The following is a 19,005-nucleotide window of genomic DNA, read 5'->3' on the forward strand; positions in this document are numbered from 1 at the left end:
TCTCTACTAGCTAGTAAGATCTTGGCAAGGGTTGGGGGTGCCAGAGGATTTTGTTAACAAAGATGAAAAGATGTAGTCTTTGGGGAGGAGAAACTAATATGTAATCAATTACCATAAAATAAGAAATCTTTATTCTGGAAGTATACAAAGTACTGCCTGAATAAGTATGCCTGAGAGAATAAGGTAAAGCTAGTAGTATTTGAACTGGACCTCTTAGGAGGAATACACTGAATGTGCAGGCAAGGAGAGAGCAAGGTAAGTACGGTATTCTAGGCAGACAGAAGAGCATACATAAGGCTGGAAGGCATTAGGGAATACGGTAATTAATGACAGCAAATATCCAGATCATTATTTGTAACAGAAGGGGGAAGAGAGCTCCTAGAAACCATTAATGTTATATTAATTATATGCAATATGCTATATACAAATATTTATAAAATAAGCATAAAATCAGACTGCAAAATTTTACACACACATGGTTTTAAAATATTCACTCTTAAATAGATAATGCACGTATCTGCTCAAAATTCAAAATGTACAAGAGGATATAGAATGAAACACAAGTTTCTTATCCCATTCCTTGGCTATTTAGTACCCTTCCCCAGGGGTTCCTTCCCTCCAGCTAGTTTTTTATATATCCTTTCAGATATATTGTATGCACTTACCAATATGTACACACACGTGCATTCTTTTAAAACTTTTTATGCACATCACAGCATACTATACACATTTCTGTGCATTGCTTTTTTCACTGGATAACATATCTTGGAGGCTGTTCCAAATTAATGTATATAAAACTACCTCATTCTTCTCCTCTCCCCTCCTTTCTTCTTTAGTAGATGTACACCATTGTATGGATCTACCATGATTTATTCAACAAGACCCTCATGGATGTATGTTTAGATTGTGTTCAGTCTTTTGCTACTACAATGTTGCAGTTTATAGTCTTGTCTACTCATCATTTTGCACATGTATAATAAATACTTAGATATGGAACTGTTGCCACAAAAGATTTGTGCATTTTAAATTTTGTTAAATATTGCCAAATTGCCCTCTATAAAGACTAAATCAATTTTTATTCCTATTGGTGATATATGAAATGACAAGCTTTCCCCCAAAACAAATCAATATTAACAACAGAGTTGGGGTTTTTTAAATTTTTTTTTTGCCAATTTCATGATTGAAATGGAATCGCAAGACAATTTTAATGTCCATTTCTCTTATTATAAGTAAGGCTGAATATATTTTCATAGGTTTAGTACCCATTTGTATTTCTTTTTTTGTAAGTTCCTATATCCTTTGCTCCTTTTTGATTATCATCCATTTTTTCTTATTGATTTGCATGAGTTTTTTTTTTTTATATTAAAGAGATTAGCCATTTGTGATGAGTTGTAAATATTTTTCCCAGTTTGTCATCTGTCTTTGCTTTTATTTATGGTATTTTTTAACCATGTAGAAAATTTTCATAAATGAAGTTATCAGTTTTTTTGCTTATAATTTCTGGTGCTGAGACATCACAAAAGTCTATATTATTTTTTAAAAAATTATCCCATTTCCCTAGAGTACTTTTTCTCTTAAACTGAAAGTGGCTTTGCTTGTTCCAGCTTATTTAAACAATACAGAAAAATAAATTCAAAATCCTACCCAAAGAGATTAAAAACTATCACTTTAAATATATATCCTTCCAGACATCTCTTCGTACACATTTCCTTTCTTCTACATTCTCTGGATTTATATAGGTTTTTGAGATGGATGCAAAACTTCAGAACTTTCAGCTTTTCTTTTTTCCTAGTACGTGTAATTAAGACTATACATTTCTCTGTAAGCAAAGCTTTAGCCATATCCAAATTTTGGTATGTTGTATTTTTATTACCATTCAGTTCCAATTAATTTCTACTCCCACTGTGATTTTTTTGGGGGTGTGGGTTAGAAGTTTATTTCTAACTTCTAGTTACCTTATTGCTACTTATTTCTAGTTTAACTGCAATGAGGGCAAGAAACACACTTTGTATAATTTCAATACTTTGAAATTTGTTGAAATTTGCTTTATAGCACAATATGATCAGTTTTTTAAATGTTCCAAGTGTGCTTGAAAATAATCAGTAATTTGCAGTTTAGGGGTATAGTGACTATATATGCTTGTTGAATGAAGTTTGCTCCTCATGTTAAGATTTTTATATACTAAGTTTTTGTCTATTAGTTCTTTATCAGTGAATGAGTGGCATGATAAATCTCCTGATTGTGAATTTGTCTGTCTTTCCCTTGTAGCTCTGTTGCTCTATATATTTTGTTATTCAGTGCATACAAATTTATAACTTCCCAGTGAATTGGACTTACTGATATGAAATGCCTTTATTTCTAGTAATGCTTTTGCCTTCAAGCCTACTGTATTTGTTATTATATAATTTTCTTTTGGTTTATGTTTGCATAGTATATTTTTCTCATTTTTTTACTTTCAACCTTTTCATACCCTTATATTTTAGTTTCTAGTATTTTATATTAACTATGATTAGCTATTAATGCATATGGAATTAATTTTGAAGGGTATTTAAGGTGACATCTTTATCAATACAAAATTTCCACACATATTTGGGTCTGTCCTTGGACCTTCCATTCTATTCCATTAATTTGTTTACTCACAGAGTATTAACCCATTGTTTTAATTATTGTAGATTTACATATATGTTTATATCTGGTTGAGTTGGCTTCATTACTTACCTTTTTCAGAATTTTCCTTTCAATTATTCCTTATTTTTCCATGTGAATTTAAATACATTTGTTTGATTTTTTAAAAATCCTGTTGATATTTTGATCTAGACATTAAATTTATAGGCAGTGTTGGGAAATTGACAACATATGTTCTATCCAAGAACATATTACTTTCCATTTGATCAAGATTTCTTTTATGTTGGTAGCATTTTAGAATTCCATTCATACAGATCTTGTACATTCTTGTTAGTTATTCCTAGGCATTTTATCTGATTTGTTGCTATTGGGTCTTTTCTTCAGTTTTATCTTTTACATGTTTATATATCTATAAAGGATATTTATTTCTGCATGTTACATCCCCCTACATCACTTTACTAAATTGTTACTATTTGTAATAATTTTAAAGTTGATTTTCAAGATTATCTATGTAAATAAGCTATCATCTGCAAAAATGATAATTACATTATTTTAGCCATGTATAAATGTGTATAAATAGCTAAAGCTTGGAAGAAAACACGAAGAAATGAGGTAATATAAGTTAGGAAAATTCTTTTTGTTATAACTTCATTAATGTTTAGCTAAGATAGTAATAGGATTTTAGCATTTTAAATGAGTTCAAGGCCTGGATACATGGTGTTTTCGAAATCAAAAACACTATGTAAGTGAAATTGTACTCCCTTCAGGTAATCTGAGGAATTCACAATATGGCAAATGTCCACATTTTCAAACAGGGAAATTCTAGATAGTGAATTCTGGAAACCAAAAAACTGAGATTACTGATTCTCAGTAAAACTGTAGAATATCTACTAAAGAGTGTTTTATGAGTGAGAAAAGAAAGCAGTGATCCTCAGATGCCTACAGGGGTTCAGCACGATGTGTTTCAGTCTCCCAAAGTGTCAGCTCTTCCTTGCCTCTGGGCTTTTTGCAGGTATCCTCTCAGCCTAAGAGATTTCTCCCTTTCTCTACAAGAAGGCTGACTCCTTTGTCTCCTTCTGGTCTCAGCTTCCATGTCACCTCCTCAGAGAGAGGCTTTCCCCGATCATTCATCTTCCTGTAACAGCATTCTGTTCTTCTCCTTCATAGTACCCATCTCAATTTAAAATGATTTATTTGCTATTTTCCTTAGTGTCTGTCTACCCCTGTATACAGTGAATTCCATGAAGACATGGACCATGTCTGTTTTGTTTACCACGTGTATCCTATCCTACATGCCTATCACAGTACTTCACATAAGTAAATGTTTACCATGTATTTATTAAATAAATGACTGAATAACTCTCCTTGCCAGTATTACTAGATTAACAGACTAGGATGACATCACAGATACAGTACACCTTGATTTCAGAAAAATCTAACAGTTTCCTGATATGTTCTTCGAAAAGGATAATGAATTGGCTAGAATATAGAAGCATTTTTATTCGATTAAACAACCAACCAAAGAAATGATTAATTCTCTAAGTAGCTGGTGGGGTTGGTAAGACAGGGATTTTTTAATTTTTTTCCCATCATGGCCTGCCTGTATGATAACCAATGACTTGGAAAAAGTCATCCCCATGGGGGCAGCAGAAAGCATTAACAAAGACCCTCCTGAACTTCTAAAATCTGGTGAAAATTGTTATATATAAATATTAGATAACATTTATCCAGTACTTACAAAGCTAGGCCCTGTGGTGATACTTCACATATATTATTTAATATAGTTTTAGAACAATGACCTATGAGATCGATGTTATTTTATATTTGTTGCTTTTACAGATGAGAAAATAAGCTCAGAGAAGTTAAGAAACTTGCCTAAAGTCACATTAGTGAGGGTCAGAGCTGGCAAACAAAGAAAAGGGAGCAAGTTAAGGAGAATTTTGGACAGATCACTAGGAGTCAGTGACTGATTGTGGTCCCTTTCTTCTATTCCCTAGGAGCGAGGAGTCACCAGAATTCTAGTTAAGGGCTTACGGCTAGGTCTGAATTACGAGTGAAATTAGGAGCCAGTATGATGCCTGGGTGAAAATGAGTAACTGGAGTAGCTTGGTAACTGGAGTTAATGGGGGCACCAAGAACTAGAAAGGACTGTAAGGTCAGCAAGTCACTGTAGAATAAAGTTCAAGAGTAAAGCCCAGGCAGGGCCACAGGGATCAGAGTGGGCCTGGAAGATTCAAGAGGGTACCTGGGACGATGGGTTGCTAACAGCGTGCAGAATTCTTTAAGGGAAAGTCTGGTTTTAAGACTTTAATTCTGGCAGAACTGGGGAACAGCATGGACTGGGACAAGCAGCCTTAATAGAGTATTGAGATCAAGGAAGATAATAGATCTATTATAATTTGAATTGGTACTACCATTGACTTGGAAAAAAAATTTAGTAGGGACATATTAGCTATCTGAAGAGCTGACATGTAACTATGATGTATTGATTCAGAGAGGGGAAAAAAAAAAAGGACCAGAAAGTGGAAGTTACAGAGAGATTTTTCTAATTACAGAAAAAAAGGCTTTTCTAATCACTGAAAATTACAGTGAATTAAGAATTATAGTGCAAGACATACTGGAAATAGAGGCATGTGAAAGGTAGCAGAAGGATGTCAGTTTAAAGATTCTAGAGAAGGATAGAGATAATTGTGGGAACAGAGTTTATTAAGAAGAAGAAAAAGATGGGAGTCAGGGTCCAGTTGGAGGGGCCAGTGTTTGAAGGCTAGAGGGATGTTATCTCAGCTGAGGCCTGAAGGAAGAGACAGGAACTGAGGAACAAGGCAGACGAACAAGAGAATCCTACACAGAGTTCTCAAACTTCTCAATAGAGTTTTCTCAAGTTTTTAGCTGAAGCAAGGAGAGGGTGGAAAAAACATCAGGCAATAGATGAGGTTTATGCTGTAACTGCAGAAATGATGTACAGTTTAATCCAAAGGGGAACAGCTGTTTAGCCTCAAATGACAAAAAAATCTTGTTTGAAATATTTTTCTCCATGTTGGGCATGAGAGTGCCCACCTCTATACAAATCTCCTTGGGTTAGTTATTTACTCCATTTCACCTCAGGAAATCTGCTCAGCTCTTTATTGGCAGTATGACCTCTTCAGCACCTATACCACCTGTACCTTCATGTTATTAAGAGTGAACTTCAAGGGTCCCCCAAACAGAAAACATTTCTACAAATGTAGTCATAAATGGACTGATTTACGAACAGCTGGCCAAGCAATTGTCCCAATGTCTGGAATTTGTAAAATTTAGTTAAGGTTTGGCCCCAGGGCAAAGGATTAAGACCTACAAATCCTATAGAGGAAGAGGGATTACTTTGAAGGCCTAATGAAAAAGAACCCCAGCCCTTGCTTTAGCTTTCCATTCTGAGTGAAGAGGGCAATCTGTCTTTTCCCCGCAGGCTGCAAAGAGCAGACAGGACACCATAGTGTCAGAGATGGCAGTCCTCAGCATGGACTCTCCTCTTTTATCCTCCAAATGGGGTTGGGTTAGGTTAGAGAGGAGATGGGCTCATGGAAAGGAATTACTACTGTGATGCCAAGACTGCTAGGTGTTAAATCACTTCTGGATATGGGTATAGAGAGAATATGATTCTATTTTAAGAAGTAGGGTCTGGGTCTGCCTCTTTCGTGGGCTTATGTGGTGGGGCACATCCCCCTTCCATACATTACAGCTGATGAGTTCCTTTCTGAAAAGCCAGGAAGTAATCTGTGAAGAAAAAGAGAATATAGGGAAGGTTGTTTGCAAATGAACAGTTCCAGTATCGGAGGGAGGGACTGGGGGTGTAGACATTTTTAGCTTCTTCTAATAGGTATCTCTTCTCTTCAACCTTCTAAAGTAGAGGCTGTTCTTTCTCCCACTCCTGTAGGAAAGGGTGGCAGGCTATCATTCTTCTCTGCTATCCACTGCTACCTTCAGATGACTGTGCTTTCATCCTCTTGCAAAAAATCTTCCCTCTTTGAAGCTTATGCCATTTGGCTGTACTACTCTTAATCCTTCATGCTTACTGAGTGCCTAATAACCTCTCTGTGCCAACTCTTCCTATCATTCTGGGTGGTTTTAGGAAAATCCATACAATCTCTAGTTAGTTCTTGACCTTCTCAACTCCAATTTATACTCCTACTTTTGATTCCTTAACTATGCCATTTCTGACAACACAGGTTTTTCTTGAAGGCAGCTTAAGGGCCGTAAGAAGGAATGGGAGAGGTGGTATTCTTGAGTGTGGAAATATTGGTGGTGCTAGAACTGGCTGGTGTCAAGTTCAAGACCCACTGAAAGACTGCAACTGGCAGTCCTGACACAGAAGAATGGAATACATGGGGTTTGAATTCCACATGATATTTGGAGGAAGGTTCAGGATCTGGATTTGACCTTTATGCTAAGCTTCCTGGAAACCTGGGTCTAGAGTTAGCTTTTAACCTTTCCTGCTAGCTGCTTTTCTGGGGACATCTGACACTTTTAACAACTTTCATCCTCTTGGAAGACTCTCTTCCCTCTGTTTCTGTGACAATCACCATCCAGTGTTTTTCCTTCCTCACTGGCTGTTCCTTTTTGAAGATTTTCCAAGATTCTCTTCTTCTACTTGTGCCTTAAATATTAAAATTCACCAGGGCACTTGTCTTAGCCCTCTGTTGTTCTCTGGGGAGTTTATCCAAATTTATGGCTTCAAATACCACTGAAATGTTCATAATTCAGAATTTCTGGCCTGTACAACACTGGAGTTTTTAAAAAGTAGTTTTCTATAAAAGCAATACTAAACAAATTAAAACTAAAGATGGATCTAAAATAAAAAGTGTAAGTTTCATCCCTCCCAGGCCTAATCTTCATGTTTGTTTCTTTTTAACACTTGTATGAATATGCCATACATATTCTTCTGCACTTGCTTTTTTTCCGTTTAATATATTTTCTCCTATGTTTCAGATCTGTGTATTCAATTACCACTAGCGCACCTCCATCTGGCTGTCCCATAGGTATCTAAAACTTTCCTTTCTTTGGACTTCTCCCTTATGATATATATATCTATCTCCCTCATGATATATATATCTCTCTCTCATTATATTATATATATATCTCCTATGGCTAGCATCTTTTTGCAGTCAACAGCATGAAAAAAATCTGTTTTTATACATTGTGCCTACCAGTCACTCAGTTTACCTCAATCTTGTTTCTACCCCACCATTATCTCTGAAACAGCTTTCTCCAAAACTACGAAAGGACTTACTTGTTGCAAAATCCAATGGATACATTTTAGCCACATCTTACCTGAATTGTATGTTAACACTTTGATCAGTTTCCTTGACACTTCTCTCCTGGTTTCTTATTTCCTTCCTATTTACCCCTTCTCAGTGTCCTCTTTTCTGTTCCCTTCCCTCATCTCATTCTTTAAATGCAGATATTTCTCTCTCAAGGCTCTTACTCACTTCCACGGCTTTAACAACCTTCTATATTCACACACTCAGGCGTGCACACACTCCAAACCCTCCTTTGGGGCTCCCACCCGACATTATCTAATGTTCCATTGTCTAATGGATATCCCACAGGCACCTAAAACTCATTCTTCCCCCACCTCCCAAAGCACAAAGAAAATGGTATTATTATTCCCCATTTGCCCCAAGTCAGAACACTAGGAAATACCCTAGATTCCTCTCTCTGCTTCATACCCACTTCCGATCAATTTTTTCCCCATTTGCATTCCCCCTTCATAGGACAGACCACAGTCGTATCTTACCTGGTAAGAGCTTCCGAATTGTTCTTGACTCTAAGTTCGTCCCCTCCAATTCATTCTCCCCATTGCAACTAGTGATCTTTCTAAAATGCAAATATATCGGTTCACACCTCTGCTAAGACTCTTCAAGACGTATTCATCGCCCTTAGGATAAAATCAATTAATTCACAACGCCTCGCGTTAACCGGCCCCTTCCAACCTCCCAGGCCTCATTACCTCTCTTTTAATGATACCAGACTGCTGGCAGTTCCAGATGGTACCTGGCCCCCCACCCCCAATTCCCAACAGTCCAGGATTCAACCCAGGCGACACTTCAGGAAGCGCGTGTTCAAAAGGTAAATGTTCAAAGAGTGAAATCTGAGAGGGTATCTGAGCAACGCTTTCTGTTCCGGACTCAGGTTTACAGAACGTCCGGGTTACCAGGAAGCTCAGAGCAAAGGTCAAATCCAGAGCATGAACCTTTCCCCAAGTTCGCAGGGCAACCCTGACCCCGTGATGTTCCGCCCTTATGCGTCATGGGTACCAGTCGCAGTCTTTCAGTTGGTCTTGAAGTCGACACCAACCAGCCCTACACCCACCAGTGTTTCCACACTCAAGAATGCCACCCTCTCTCATGCCTTTACACGGCCCTGAAGCCGCCCTGAAGAACAACTTGCGTTGCCAGCTTGCCCGAAAGCAAGATGGCTGCCAACCCCTATTCTCTGCTACCAAAGTGAAGCTATTCCCTCCCCGTTTAATGCCGCTGCCAGGCTGCCCTCACCTAGCATGGCTACTTCGGCTCATGCCTCACTATGGTCTCGAAGCCGCCGCTAACCGGCCAGGTTCCGGGAGGCGCTGTTCAGGATGCAGCCACCCCCGCCCGCCTCTCCCCTCCCCCACGCCCGCGGCGGCGGCGGCGGCGGCGGCTGGAGCCCGGATGCGGCGCCGTGAGACAGGCCCGGGAGAGCGGAGCGGATGGATCCAACATGGCGGCGCCGAGCCTGAGCCGAGAGTGAGGCGGCGGGGCGGCCGGGGTGGGGAGGGGGAGTCGAGCGGGACGGGGCGGGGCCGGGCGGGGCCGCAAAGGGCTTGGGGAAGGAAAGTGGAGGGGGAGGCGGTGGCGACGTCCAGCCTGAGAACCTCAGGAGAGGGAGGTGACGGGACGCTGCGAGGTGGGGGAGGGGAGCGGCCGAGGGGGGCGTGCGGGGGAGGTGGCAACTGTGGGAGAGGGCAGGGTCGAGGCGGAGGAGTGGGGCAGGGGAGGGGCGTAAACAAGGGCCGAGGCTGGGCCGGGCTAGGGGTATTAGAGAGGCCGAGGTGGGGAGTGGGGCTGCGATCCCGCCGGGCTGAGGGGGTAGGAGCGGGAAGGAGAGGCTGAGGGTGTGAAGGGGAAGGGGGCTGGTGGCTTGTGGTTGGAAGGGGGACTGGACTCTTGTGAGGGGTGTTGTGGAGAGGTGGGAAAAGGTGAGGATGGGACTTGAGACGTTTGGAGGGAGGTTCTCTAAGTGTTAAATTGAAGGTGGAGGGGGAAGGGCCTAGGGGAGACTGGGTGGAAAAGGAGAGAACGGAGGTTTGGGGAATGGAGAGCGTGTCGGTGTGACGAGGTAATGGAGAAAGTGAGAGTCTGGGAGGAAAGTTTGGGAGGAAGGGGGACGGGATGGGAGATAGGACGGTGGAGCTGCATGGGTGATAGAGGTTCGGGAGTTTCCCTTTCCCCTGTGGAAAGGGAGAGAGAGCAGAGTTGAGCAGCATCAGTTGCAGCCAATTCTAATTGCCAGGCCTTTAGCTTTTACTCGAGTGGGAAGGGCAGAAGGGAATGGTCATGTGGGTTTGGAGAATTGGGGTTGGATGAGGGTTCAACTGGATTTGCTTTCCAAAAGCTCCCTAGCTTGCTGCTCCCTTGTTTTCCCTGGTTACCAAAGGAAGGGAAAGTGGGGAGGCTGGTATGCTGGAGTGTGGAAGGAGTGAAGGGCTTTCCTAGTTTTAAGTAATTAGCAATGCCAGAATGGGGAAACAGCCATGCTGTGTTGGAGTCCTGTCTGCTAAAGTGGTGGCTCTGGAAGTCTGAGACGGGAAACAGAAAACACAGGATTGCATCTAGGCAGCCATGCTAATTAAATGAGTGGTTTAGTTTCCAGACCTTTCTTTCGCTGTTTAAGTGCTAGGAGGGAGGGGTCGGTATCCATATATGAAAAATGTTCTTGGTGAAATGTGTATGTTGGAATGGATACTGCCCCAGTGGATATTTTGTTGTGTGCTAGGTAAGGGAAAGAGTGAAGATAGAATTTGGAGGATAGTTGTGATCTTATAAGTGAAGTGATGGAAAAGAAAGTGCCTTCTTTGGCTTTAACCTCGTTCCTCCTAATTCTTTTAAAAGATGAAAGTCAACGTTAACACTGTAACAAAATAGGTGGTCTCATAAGGAATTGAGGAATCAGATGAGGTGTCAGAGGATAATTGGTTTTCCTACAAGTTGTTGAATTTGGAATCTTTCTTGCCCTGAGCCACTGAGGCTAGAAGTTCCTGGAGTTGGTATTGTTTTTCTGTAGTAGAGAGTTAGGGAAGCCTGGGGACTTTGTTAGAACTGAGTTCTCTCATTTAGCTTAGAGTGGATTATTTCAATTGAAATGGCTTTAGGCTTGTCTGTGTATTTTTGCAACTGAGATTGACTGACTCTTTGGGTCTCTGAGGTTTCAAAATAAAGCTTGAAAATTTACCTCCCCCGCCCCCCGTTTGTTTTTGTTTTGCTGCTGGCTTTGAATCTTGTGCTAGGAAGAGACCTGGGAAGTTAAGTTTCTTGCAGAGGTAAGTCTGGAGCTTTTTATTGTTTTCTAACAATAGAAGGGAATGGAAATGGCAGTAGAAATGTAATGTGGGTTGAGCCCACATTAGATGTCAAGGAAAATAGGTTTTTACCCACCCAAGTACATAAGATCTGTTGTAGTCACTGTCCCTTTGGGTAACTGGAGATTGGTAGGAGGGAAAGGAGAGCAGAAATTAGGTGCCTTGGGCAAGCCTCCAGCTTTGTTTTGTTATTATCTAGTGTTCTTGGTCAGCTCTGAGAGAAACATTTTTAAACATATGGAACACTGTACTCTAGTACAATGTCTACTAAATGTTGCCCTTGGAGGGTTGCTGAGGCACCTGCCATGGGAAGACTTTTCCTTTAGCTTACTCTTTCTTCGAGTTGTTCTGGAATCTTCATTTTGAAAACATACTCTGTAATTCTGACTTACAGATATTTGGTTACATTTTCTTGGTGCTACTAACAAGAAAGCTCTCTGTGTTAGTCTTAGCCATCTTTAAGGTTTTCCATGTCCTTTACATTTCAGGTTTCAAGACATCACTCTTCTTTAGTTTTACATATGACTTTCCCTCTCTGAGGGTTTCTGAGAGAGTCAAATACCTCAAAAAATACAGATCTCATTCCTGGTTGGGATGGGGCTAGACTCTGCTTGAAAGTAGAAACTTAATAGATGAACAATCAATAAAATCAATCAAGAGGATGTCCTGTAGATACATATAGATTGTCTTTTGGCCCTTGGCTGGCTTGGACCTCCCTAAAGAAAACAAACAACAACAACAACAAAACCCTCAACTCCAGGATATGCAGCAATTCATTTGAATAAAGAACTAGTTTGGGGAACCTCTTTGGGGGATCCATATGTTAGGCTCTCAAATGTACCCAAATCAGCCAGCAGGATCAGGACGTTGGTTTACTGGAGTGTTTGTCTCCTGGTATCTGACGATATTTCAAGCACGAAGATTCAGAAGTTCTTTCTGATCTTCTGTTTAGAGGGGGTACATTCTCCTCACTGCTCTGATACCTTACATCTAGTATACTTTAAGCTGAGTTCCCTCGATTCACTGCCACAGAAAGTTTGGTTTAAGAGGAAATTGGTCACGTTCTTTTAGTGCCAAAGTTAGATTCTTGGAACCCCCATCTGGATTATTGAGTGAGTGAACTCACCATCCTAAACGATAATTAAGTGGGGAGGGCTGCCTATTAGCCTGCATGCCAGCCTCCTGACATTTCTCCCAAGGACATGGCCTTGGGGAACTTCTACCTCTTCTACGTTTTGCTTCAATCCATAAGCAGTATAAGTCTGACCAGGAACCTAACAAGAAGAGTCTGCTACTGATCTAGTTTTGGGACTTTAAAGATGACTGCAAGGGTTAAGTGCAGGATCCTTTCTGTCTGTCTTGCAGGGGATGGCTTTTCTCTAATCTTCACAGAAATCCAGATTGAACTAGGTCAAATTAGACCTCCTGGGAGGGGGCAGAAGGGAGTGTAGCCCTATTACCTGCTGTTCACCTGAATAGCAACAGCAGGTGATAGAGAAGCCAAGGTTGGAGTGGAATGGAACTCCTTAGTTAAGTTAAATGAGTCTTTGTCTGACTGGCTTTCCTTTCCTTCTGAAATATTGTTTGATGGGTTTGGGTTGGGGGGACCAGATGGGTTCCTTATCCAGGTCTAGGGTGGATAGTGACATTCTGTCTTTTCTTTAGACCCTTCATCATGCTCCATCTAGAATAGGGTTTCTCATCCTTAGCATTATTGACACTTTGGGCCAGATGCTTCTTTGTTGTGGGAGGCTGTCCTGTGCATTATAGGGTGTTTAGCAGCATCCATCACTTTTACTCACGCTAGTAGCACCCTCCTCACCACTCCCATCCCCCAGTTAGGACAATCTAAAATGACTCCAGACATTGTTGAATGTCCCCTGGGGGACAAAATCGCCCCTGGTTGAGAACCACTGACATACAAGTTGTGACAATCCTGGCACTTTGATCTAGCCTAGGACCTAAGACTTAAAGGTGGCTGTTTTCCCCTTAAATCTAGGGAGTTAACCCTAAGGATTGAGGCCTGTTGTACAGTTGCATCCATTGATACATAATTAGGACCACAGTGCTTTGCTGTATTCATTTTCCAGTAACCAGGTATGTGGGGACAATATTTCTTAATTTCCCAGAGTTTGTAGCCAGGACACTGAATTAGGGAGCTCTGGAGCAACCTGCTTTTCTGATTGGTTGAATCTGAAACCTGCCTATCTGTTTTTTTCTGGTATCCTCATAATCAACAGCTGACCAAGGGGAACAGGTGGGATAGGGAACAAGAAGAAGTTGTAGGGGCTCCAAGGAGGCTGAGTCTTCTCATATTGCCTGCTATGAGCAAGAAGTTATTTTTTTTCAGTCCCCTCCATTTGTACCCTGTGACTGCAGCAGGTGAAACGAGAGGAAGAGACAAGGAAAACCAGTTAATAGTTGAGCAGGTATTTTCCCAGTTGTTTCCCATGCTTTGGGTGGGGCATCTGGGCTCTCATAGTTAGATCTGGGCTATATTTCCTGTCCACATGTCCGAACCCATGGTGTAGGGCTAGGTGATTCCAGGGTGTACCTCCCCTTTTCTCTGGGGTTTGAGTATTTCTGTGCTTCCATTTAGGATTACTAAAAAAGAGAGGACCAGGTCCTACTTGCTGTTCAGTGTTTTGAGTCCCCAACAGCTTGACTCTTCTGAAGTAGTTCATCATTTTCTTCTCTTTCTTAACCTAGCCTCAGTTTCTTGGAGTATAAAATGGACAGAACAACCTGTCTCGTTGAGTAGGGTGCTGTGGAATGGGTAGCTCTGCAGTGTTGGGGAGGCTATAGCTAGTTAGAATATATGCTGGGTGCCTGAGTTATGTGTATTTTTTTTCCCTCTTAAAATAGCTTTATTGAGATATAGTTCATAAACCACATAATTCACCTATTTAGAGTATACAGTTCAATGGCTTTTAGTATGGGCACAGTTGTGTGTCAAATTGAGTGAATTTTTAATGGGGTCCTCTCACTCTCGGACTTAAGTTTTTTCCTTAATTGATACTGCTTGTGGTGATCTCTTGGAGATTCAGTTCAGTTCAACAACAGGTTGCTCCTACTATGTGCCAGCCTCCATCCATTGCTGGGCACTAGAGATATAAAAAGGAATATGACTTAGTCCTTCTACATGAGTCACTTAATATCTAATAGGATAGTAAATACACAAACAATTTTAGTACACTTTGATAAATGGTTTAAAGGAAATGCACACAGTGTTCTATAGGAGCACAGAAGAGGACTACTTATCTCAGCATGGGGTGTAGAGAATGAATTTGAAGATGGCATCTGAGCTGACTCTTAAAGGTTGAGTAGGAGTTAGCCATCTGAAAAAGGGTGGTGATGGAAAAAAAGGGAGAGGGGCATTCAGGCCAAGGGAACCTGAAGGAAGCTGTAGAGAAATGAATTGCATGATATATGCGAATTATAAACAGACTGACAATGTTAGAGGAAAAATGCAAGTTATGAGGTTGACAAGGTAGGCATCTTGGTGTATTGTATAAGGAGTTTGAAGTGTTTTTATAGGTTGGGGGGGACTGTAGATAGCTCTTAAGCAGAAAAGTGATGTGGTCAGTTGTGCATTTTAAATAGTGAATGCAGCTGGATGTAGGGGATAGATTTAGCCAGGTTAAGATTGGTGGTAAAGAAAGTCCTTAAAGAAGCTGTTGTAGTAATCCAGGTGAGAGATAATTGGGACCTGAACCAGGGCTGTGGTAGTAGCGGTGTGGAAAGGTGAGGCAGATTTAAGAAATGTTTAGAAGTAGCATCAGCAGGAATTTATAATTGATTGGGTGATTGGAGGTTGTGGTCAGAAGATGGAGCAGTATCAGGTGGTTCTGCCTGGCCAGGCAGTAAGTATGAGTGGCTAAAGTGGAAGTGAAAGTTGTTGGACTTGAGGATTGGTTTTTGGCCTGGTCACTGACATTACTCAGGATAATGGAGAAATTTGTGTATCAAATGGCAAAATATATAATAAATGTTGGGATGTGATCGGTCATTGACAGGACTGGTAAATGACAACGATGAGGAAGGGTTAGAAGGTGGTATATCCAGATGATGTGTGAACATCAGGGGAGTACAAGTGGCATAGGAGAACTGTAAGAATGCTCAATGCAGGAGCTTAGTAACGTTCTAGTTCTGGCCCTGCTGTCCCTAAGTTCATCTGCTGCAGCTTCTATATTAGAATTAAGAGTGAATTCTCTACTTCCCTTCACTTTTGGCTACATTTCATTTAAGGAATGAATTGATTGGGGTGGGAGGCTGGTAGTGAGAGTACAAGGGACCAAAAGCAGTATTTTGGAGGCTGGGGGAAAAATTGGGGTAATATCTAATAGCCATTTCTGCTGAATATGTAGCACTAAAATTGCATATAACAGTCTCTCTTAGAGGAAGTCACTATATTTCTCCAGTTGGGTCTGGACATAGGGCAGCATCCGCTGGGTGTGGAGAGTCGTAGGTTTTATTTTTTAATAAATACTTTGTAAAATTTAAGAAACACTTATTAAACACTACATTGTGCCAGGCATTGTGTTAGGCTCTGGGAATATAGGAACGCATAAGACTAGCTCCTGCCATTGAGTGGCTCACAGGTTCTTTCCTTGCCCTTACAGTATAGTGGGGATTGCAGCTGCTGAGTGGGAATTCTGGAAAGCATTGCGCACCTGAGCCCCCAGCATGGCGGGCCTAAAGCGGCGGCGGGCAAGCCAGGTGTGGCCAGAAGAGCATGGTGAGCAGGAGCATGGGCTGTACAGCCTGCACCGCATGTTTGACATCGTGGGCACCCACCTGACACACAGAGATGTGCGCGTTCTTTCCTTCCTGTTCGTTGATGTCATTGATGACCACGAGCGTGGCCTCATCCGAAATGGACGTGACTTCTTATTGGCGCTGGAGCGCCAGGGCCGCTGTGATGAGAGTAACTTCCGCCAGGTGCTGCAGCTGCTGCGCATCATCACTCGCCATGACCTGCTGCCCTACGTCACCCTCAAGAGGAGACGGGCTGGTGAGGGTGCAGCAGGGGCTGGGGACACTGGAGTCAGGGAAGAGTTGTGGGAAGCCATGAGTGAGCAGCGTAGGAGTCCAAGCGGGAGGAGGCATTGACCCCGGGAAGTACCGAGGAGAACAAGTTGTGAGGCCCATTGGAGGGTTGGACTAGGAGAAGGGAAGGGTGTATCTTCTCCTACATGAGTCCTTCTCTCTCTACAGTGTGCCCTGATCTTGTAGACAAGTATCTGGAGGAAACATCAATTCGCTATGTGACACCCAGAGCCCTCAGTGATTCAGAACCGAGGCCCCCCCACCCCCCTAAAACAGGTGAGAAGATATTAACTCCCCCTAATGTCTGTAATCAAGAAAGAGGACACTGGATCTGTCATTTTCCCAGCTTTGCCAGCCTAAAGAAAGGACTTTGTCCTCCCCCTCCCCCCATATCTGGCAGCATAAAAATCAGATGATGTGTTAATACTTCATCAGGTCCTGTAATTGTTCCCACATTGTGTCCACCTTTCAGGTCACATTATTGATACTGCTCCTAGTGCTAAGTCTAAATGATTCCTTCCTCATTCCAAGGAAGTATTTGAATTTCTGCTTTTACCCTGCTATGTCTTCTCCCTTTTTACCCTCTGGTCAGTGCCTCCCCACTATCCTGTGGTGTGCTGCCCCACTTCGGGCCCTCAGATGTGTAGCAAGCGGCCAGCTCGAGGGAGAGCCACACTTGGGAGCCAGCGAAAACGCCGGAAGTCAGTGACACCAGATCCCAAGGAAAAGCAGACATGCGGTGAGAAAGTTCAAGGGTTCTAGGTGTGGAGTAGACTTGAGGGGAAATACAAAGAACTGCTGGGTTGCTGGGCAATTTATGCTGTTCAGTGCAAGGTTCACTTTGATTGTTATTGCAAAGTGAGGTTGAATGGCTTAGTCTCTGGAAGGAGAATTCCTCTACTTTGTGGCAGAGTACATTCCAGTTCTTTCTAGTTAATACCAGATGAAAGAGATGCCGTTACGCCATCCTTATTGTAGGATGAACCAAGTCATGATAGAGTATTAAAGTGAACTTCTGTGTGTTAATTAGGAAAATATCTCCTAGAATCAAGGTGCTACCTGTAAGTGATGGAAATAATCTGAGCCGGCATGGCTCATTTAAGGGAACTTCTTGAGTTCAGGCAAGGATTTCAGAGGTACATAGAAAAGAACTGGTTCTGGGAAGAGAAAGAAGCTGTCCTGTGGTATTCCCAACTTTGCTACTCTGCTGCTCTTTTCAACCTTGCATGTGAACTCAGACCTCACTGCAACCTCTTCTGCATATATTCTCTTCCCCACAGACATCAGACTGCGGGTTCGGGCTGAATACTGCCAGCATGAGACTGCTCTGCAGGGCAATGTCTTCTCTAACAAGCAGGACCCACTTGAGCGCCAGTTTGAGCGCTTTAACCAGGCCAACACCATCCTCAAGTCCCGGGACCTGGGCTCCATCATCTGTGACATCAAGTTCTCTGAGCTCACCTACCTCGACGCATTCTGGCGCGACTACATCAATGGGTCGTTACTAGAGGCACTTAAAGGTGTCTTCATCACAGACTCCCTCAAGCAGGCTGTGGGCCATGAAGCTATCAAGCTGCTGGTCAACGTGGACGAGGAGGACTATGAGCTGGGCCGACAGAAACTCCTGAGGAACTTGATGCTGCAAGCATTGCCCTGACCTTTTCCCCCTTCTCACTTCTCTGGGGACTGTTCCCACCCACCTCTGGAGCTTACATACTGTTCTGGGGTTTGTTCTCTACCCTTCCAACCAATCACACCCCTGCCTTTTTTTTTTTTTTTAAAGGAAAAGACAAAGGAAAAATGGAAGTGGTGTTCCCCACCCCTCCCTGCACCCATGTGCCTGGGCTTCCCCTTTGTGTCCCTTTTCCACTTAACCCCCTGATGTGTGTCTCTACCACCACCTTGCCACTGAGCCGTAAGACAAATGTATAGGGAGAAGCAAAGTCTATAGAACATAGTCTTTGTTAAGGGATTGAAGTGAACACTGCTTTGGGGTGCATTGAGGGGTTTTCAGTACTTCTGGCTTTATGAGGGCTCTTAAATTTTGTCTGAAAAACCAAAGGGCTGTGAGTAGGGAGCTGTGTGGAAGGTGGGATTTTGAAGTGTATTTTGGAAATTAATCACCACCCTCTCCAAAATTATAGAATTTTTAAAAAACAAAGAAGCTGTGGCCCTTTCCACTCTCTCCTGGCCTCTGGTGCTGCTCCTCTGCCTCATTCCCTCCATTCCATAGCTTCAAACCTGTCTGGTGTGGCTCCATCCTTTTGCCCCTTTGTCATACCTCTTCAAATGAGTAATAGGTAAGAGGACTAGGTCAGCACAGTCACCTTCCCAACTGTGGTGTTTGTGTGTTTGCACACATACACAGGGTGGGTGGAGAAGAGGTTGCTGATTAAAATACACTCCCCCTGAAAAGGGGAAGGAGGAGTGTGACACTTTATTTCCATGTTCAAATGAAAATAAATAATGTACCCTGCAGCCCTTTGCCCCTTTGCTTTCTTCTGGCTTGGGCAAAGGGCATCATAGGTGAAAATGAAGTAATTCAATATCAGTTCCTTTCTTGTTTTTCCTCCCCCACCCTCTACCCTCACTCCCACGCTTGGGAGCATGCACTGGGGCTGGGACATGCACTGAGTGTTGCACTTTTATTTGGGTAGGGAGGCATGTTGAATGAGCCAGGACGCACAGAACTGGAGCCTAGTCCAGCTGATACAATACCACCTTCCTTTTCAGCTCCT

The 19,005-nt window shown here is 42.4% G+C and overlaps 1 protein-coding gene and 1 long non-coding RNA gene across 5 annotated transcripts; one reads left to right on the forward strand and one right to left on the reverse strand.

The window, feature by feature from the left end:
• Positions 1 to 4,100: 4,100 nt before the first annotated feature.
• LOC116284966 (uncharacterized) lies at positions 4,101 to 9,056 on the reverse strand. The gene is made up of 3 exons (XR_004194655.2): positions 8,612 to 9,056; positions 8,399 to 8,539; positions 4,101 to 6,378 (listed from the first exon to the last, which is right to left on the reverse strand). It is a non-coding gene; the product is annotated as an uncharacterized lncRNA (long non-coding RNA).
• Positions 9,057 to 9,234: 178 nt separating this feature from the next.
• Positions 9,235 to 18,745, forward strand: DEDD (death effector domain containing). Of its 4 annotated transcripts, XM_072946263.1 has the most exons (6): positions 9,490 to 9,546; positions 11,147 to 11,179; positions 15,841 to 16,232; positions 16,436 to 16,543; positions 16,860 to 17,006; positions 17,548 to 18,745. In XM_072946263.1, the coding sequence occupies exons 3-6, from the start codon at positions 15,905 to 15,907 to the stop codon at positions 17,922 to 17,924; spliced, it is 960 nt and encodes a 319-aa protein (XP_072802364.1). In that variant the 5' UTR covers positions 9,490 to 9,546; positions 11,147 to 11,179; positions 15,841 to 15,904; the 3' UTR covers positions 17,925 to 18,745. The 4 variants fall into 4 exon arrangements, with proteins under 4 accessions (XP_072802361.1, XP_072802362.1, XP_072802364.1 ...); XM_072946260.1 differs by lacking the exons at positions 9,490 to 9,546; positions 11,147 to 11,179 and adding an exon at positions 9,235 to 9,386; XM_072946261.1 differs by lacking the exon at positions 11,147 to 11,179 and having other exon boundaries at positions 9,456 to 9,546.
• Positions 18,746 to 19,005: the final 260 nt, after the last annotated feature.

The sequence above is a fragment of the Vicugna pacos genome, chromosome 21 (genome assembly GCF_048564905.1).
Source record: "Vicugna pacos chromosome 21, VicPac4, whole genome shotgun sequence".
Taxonomy (NCBI): domain Eukaryota; kingdom Metazoa; phylum Chordata; class Mammalia; order Artiodactyla; family Camelidae; genus Vicugna; species Vicugna pacos.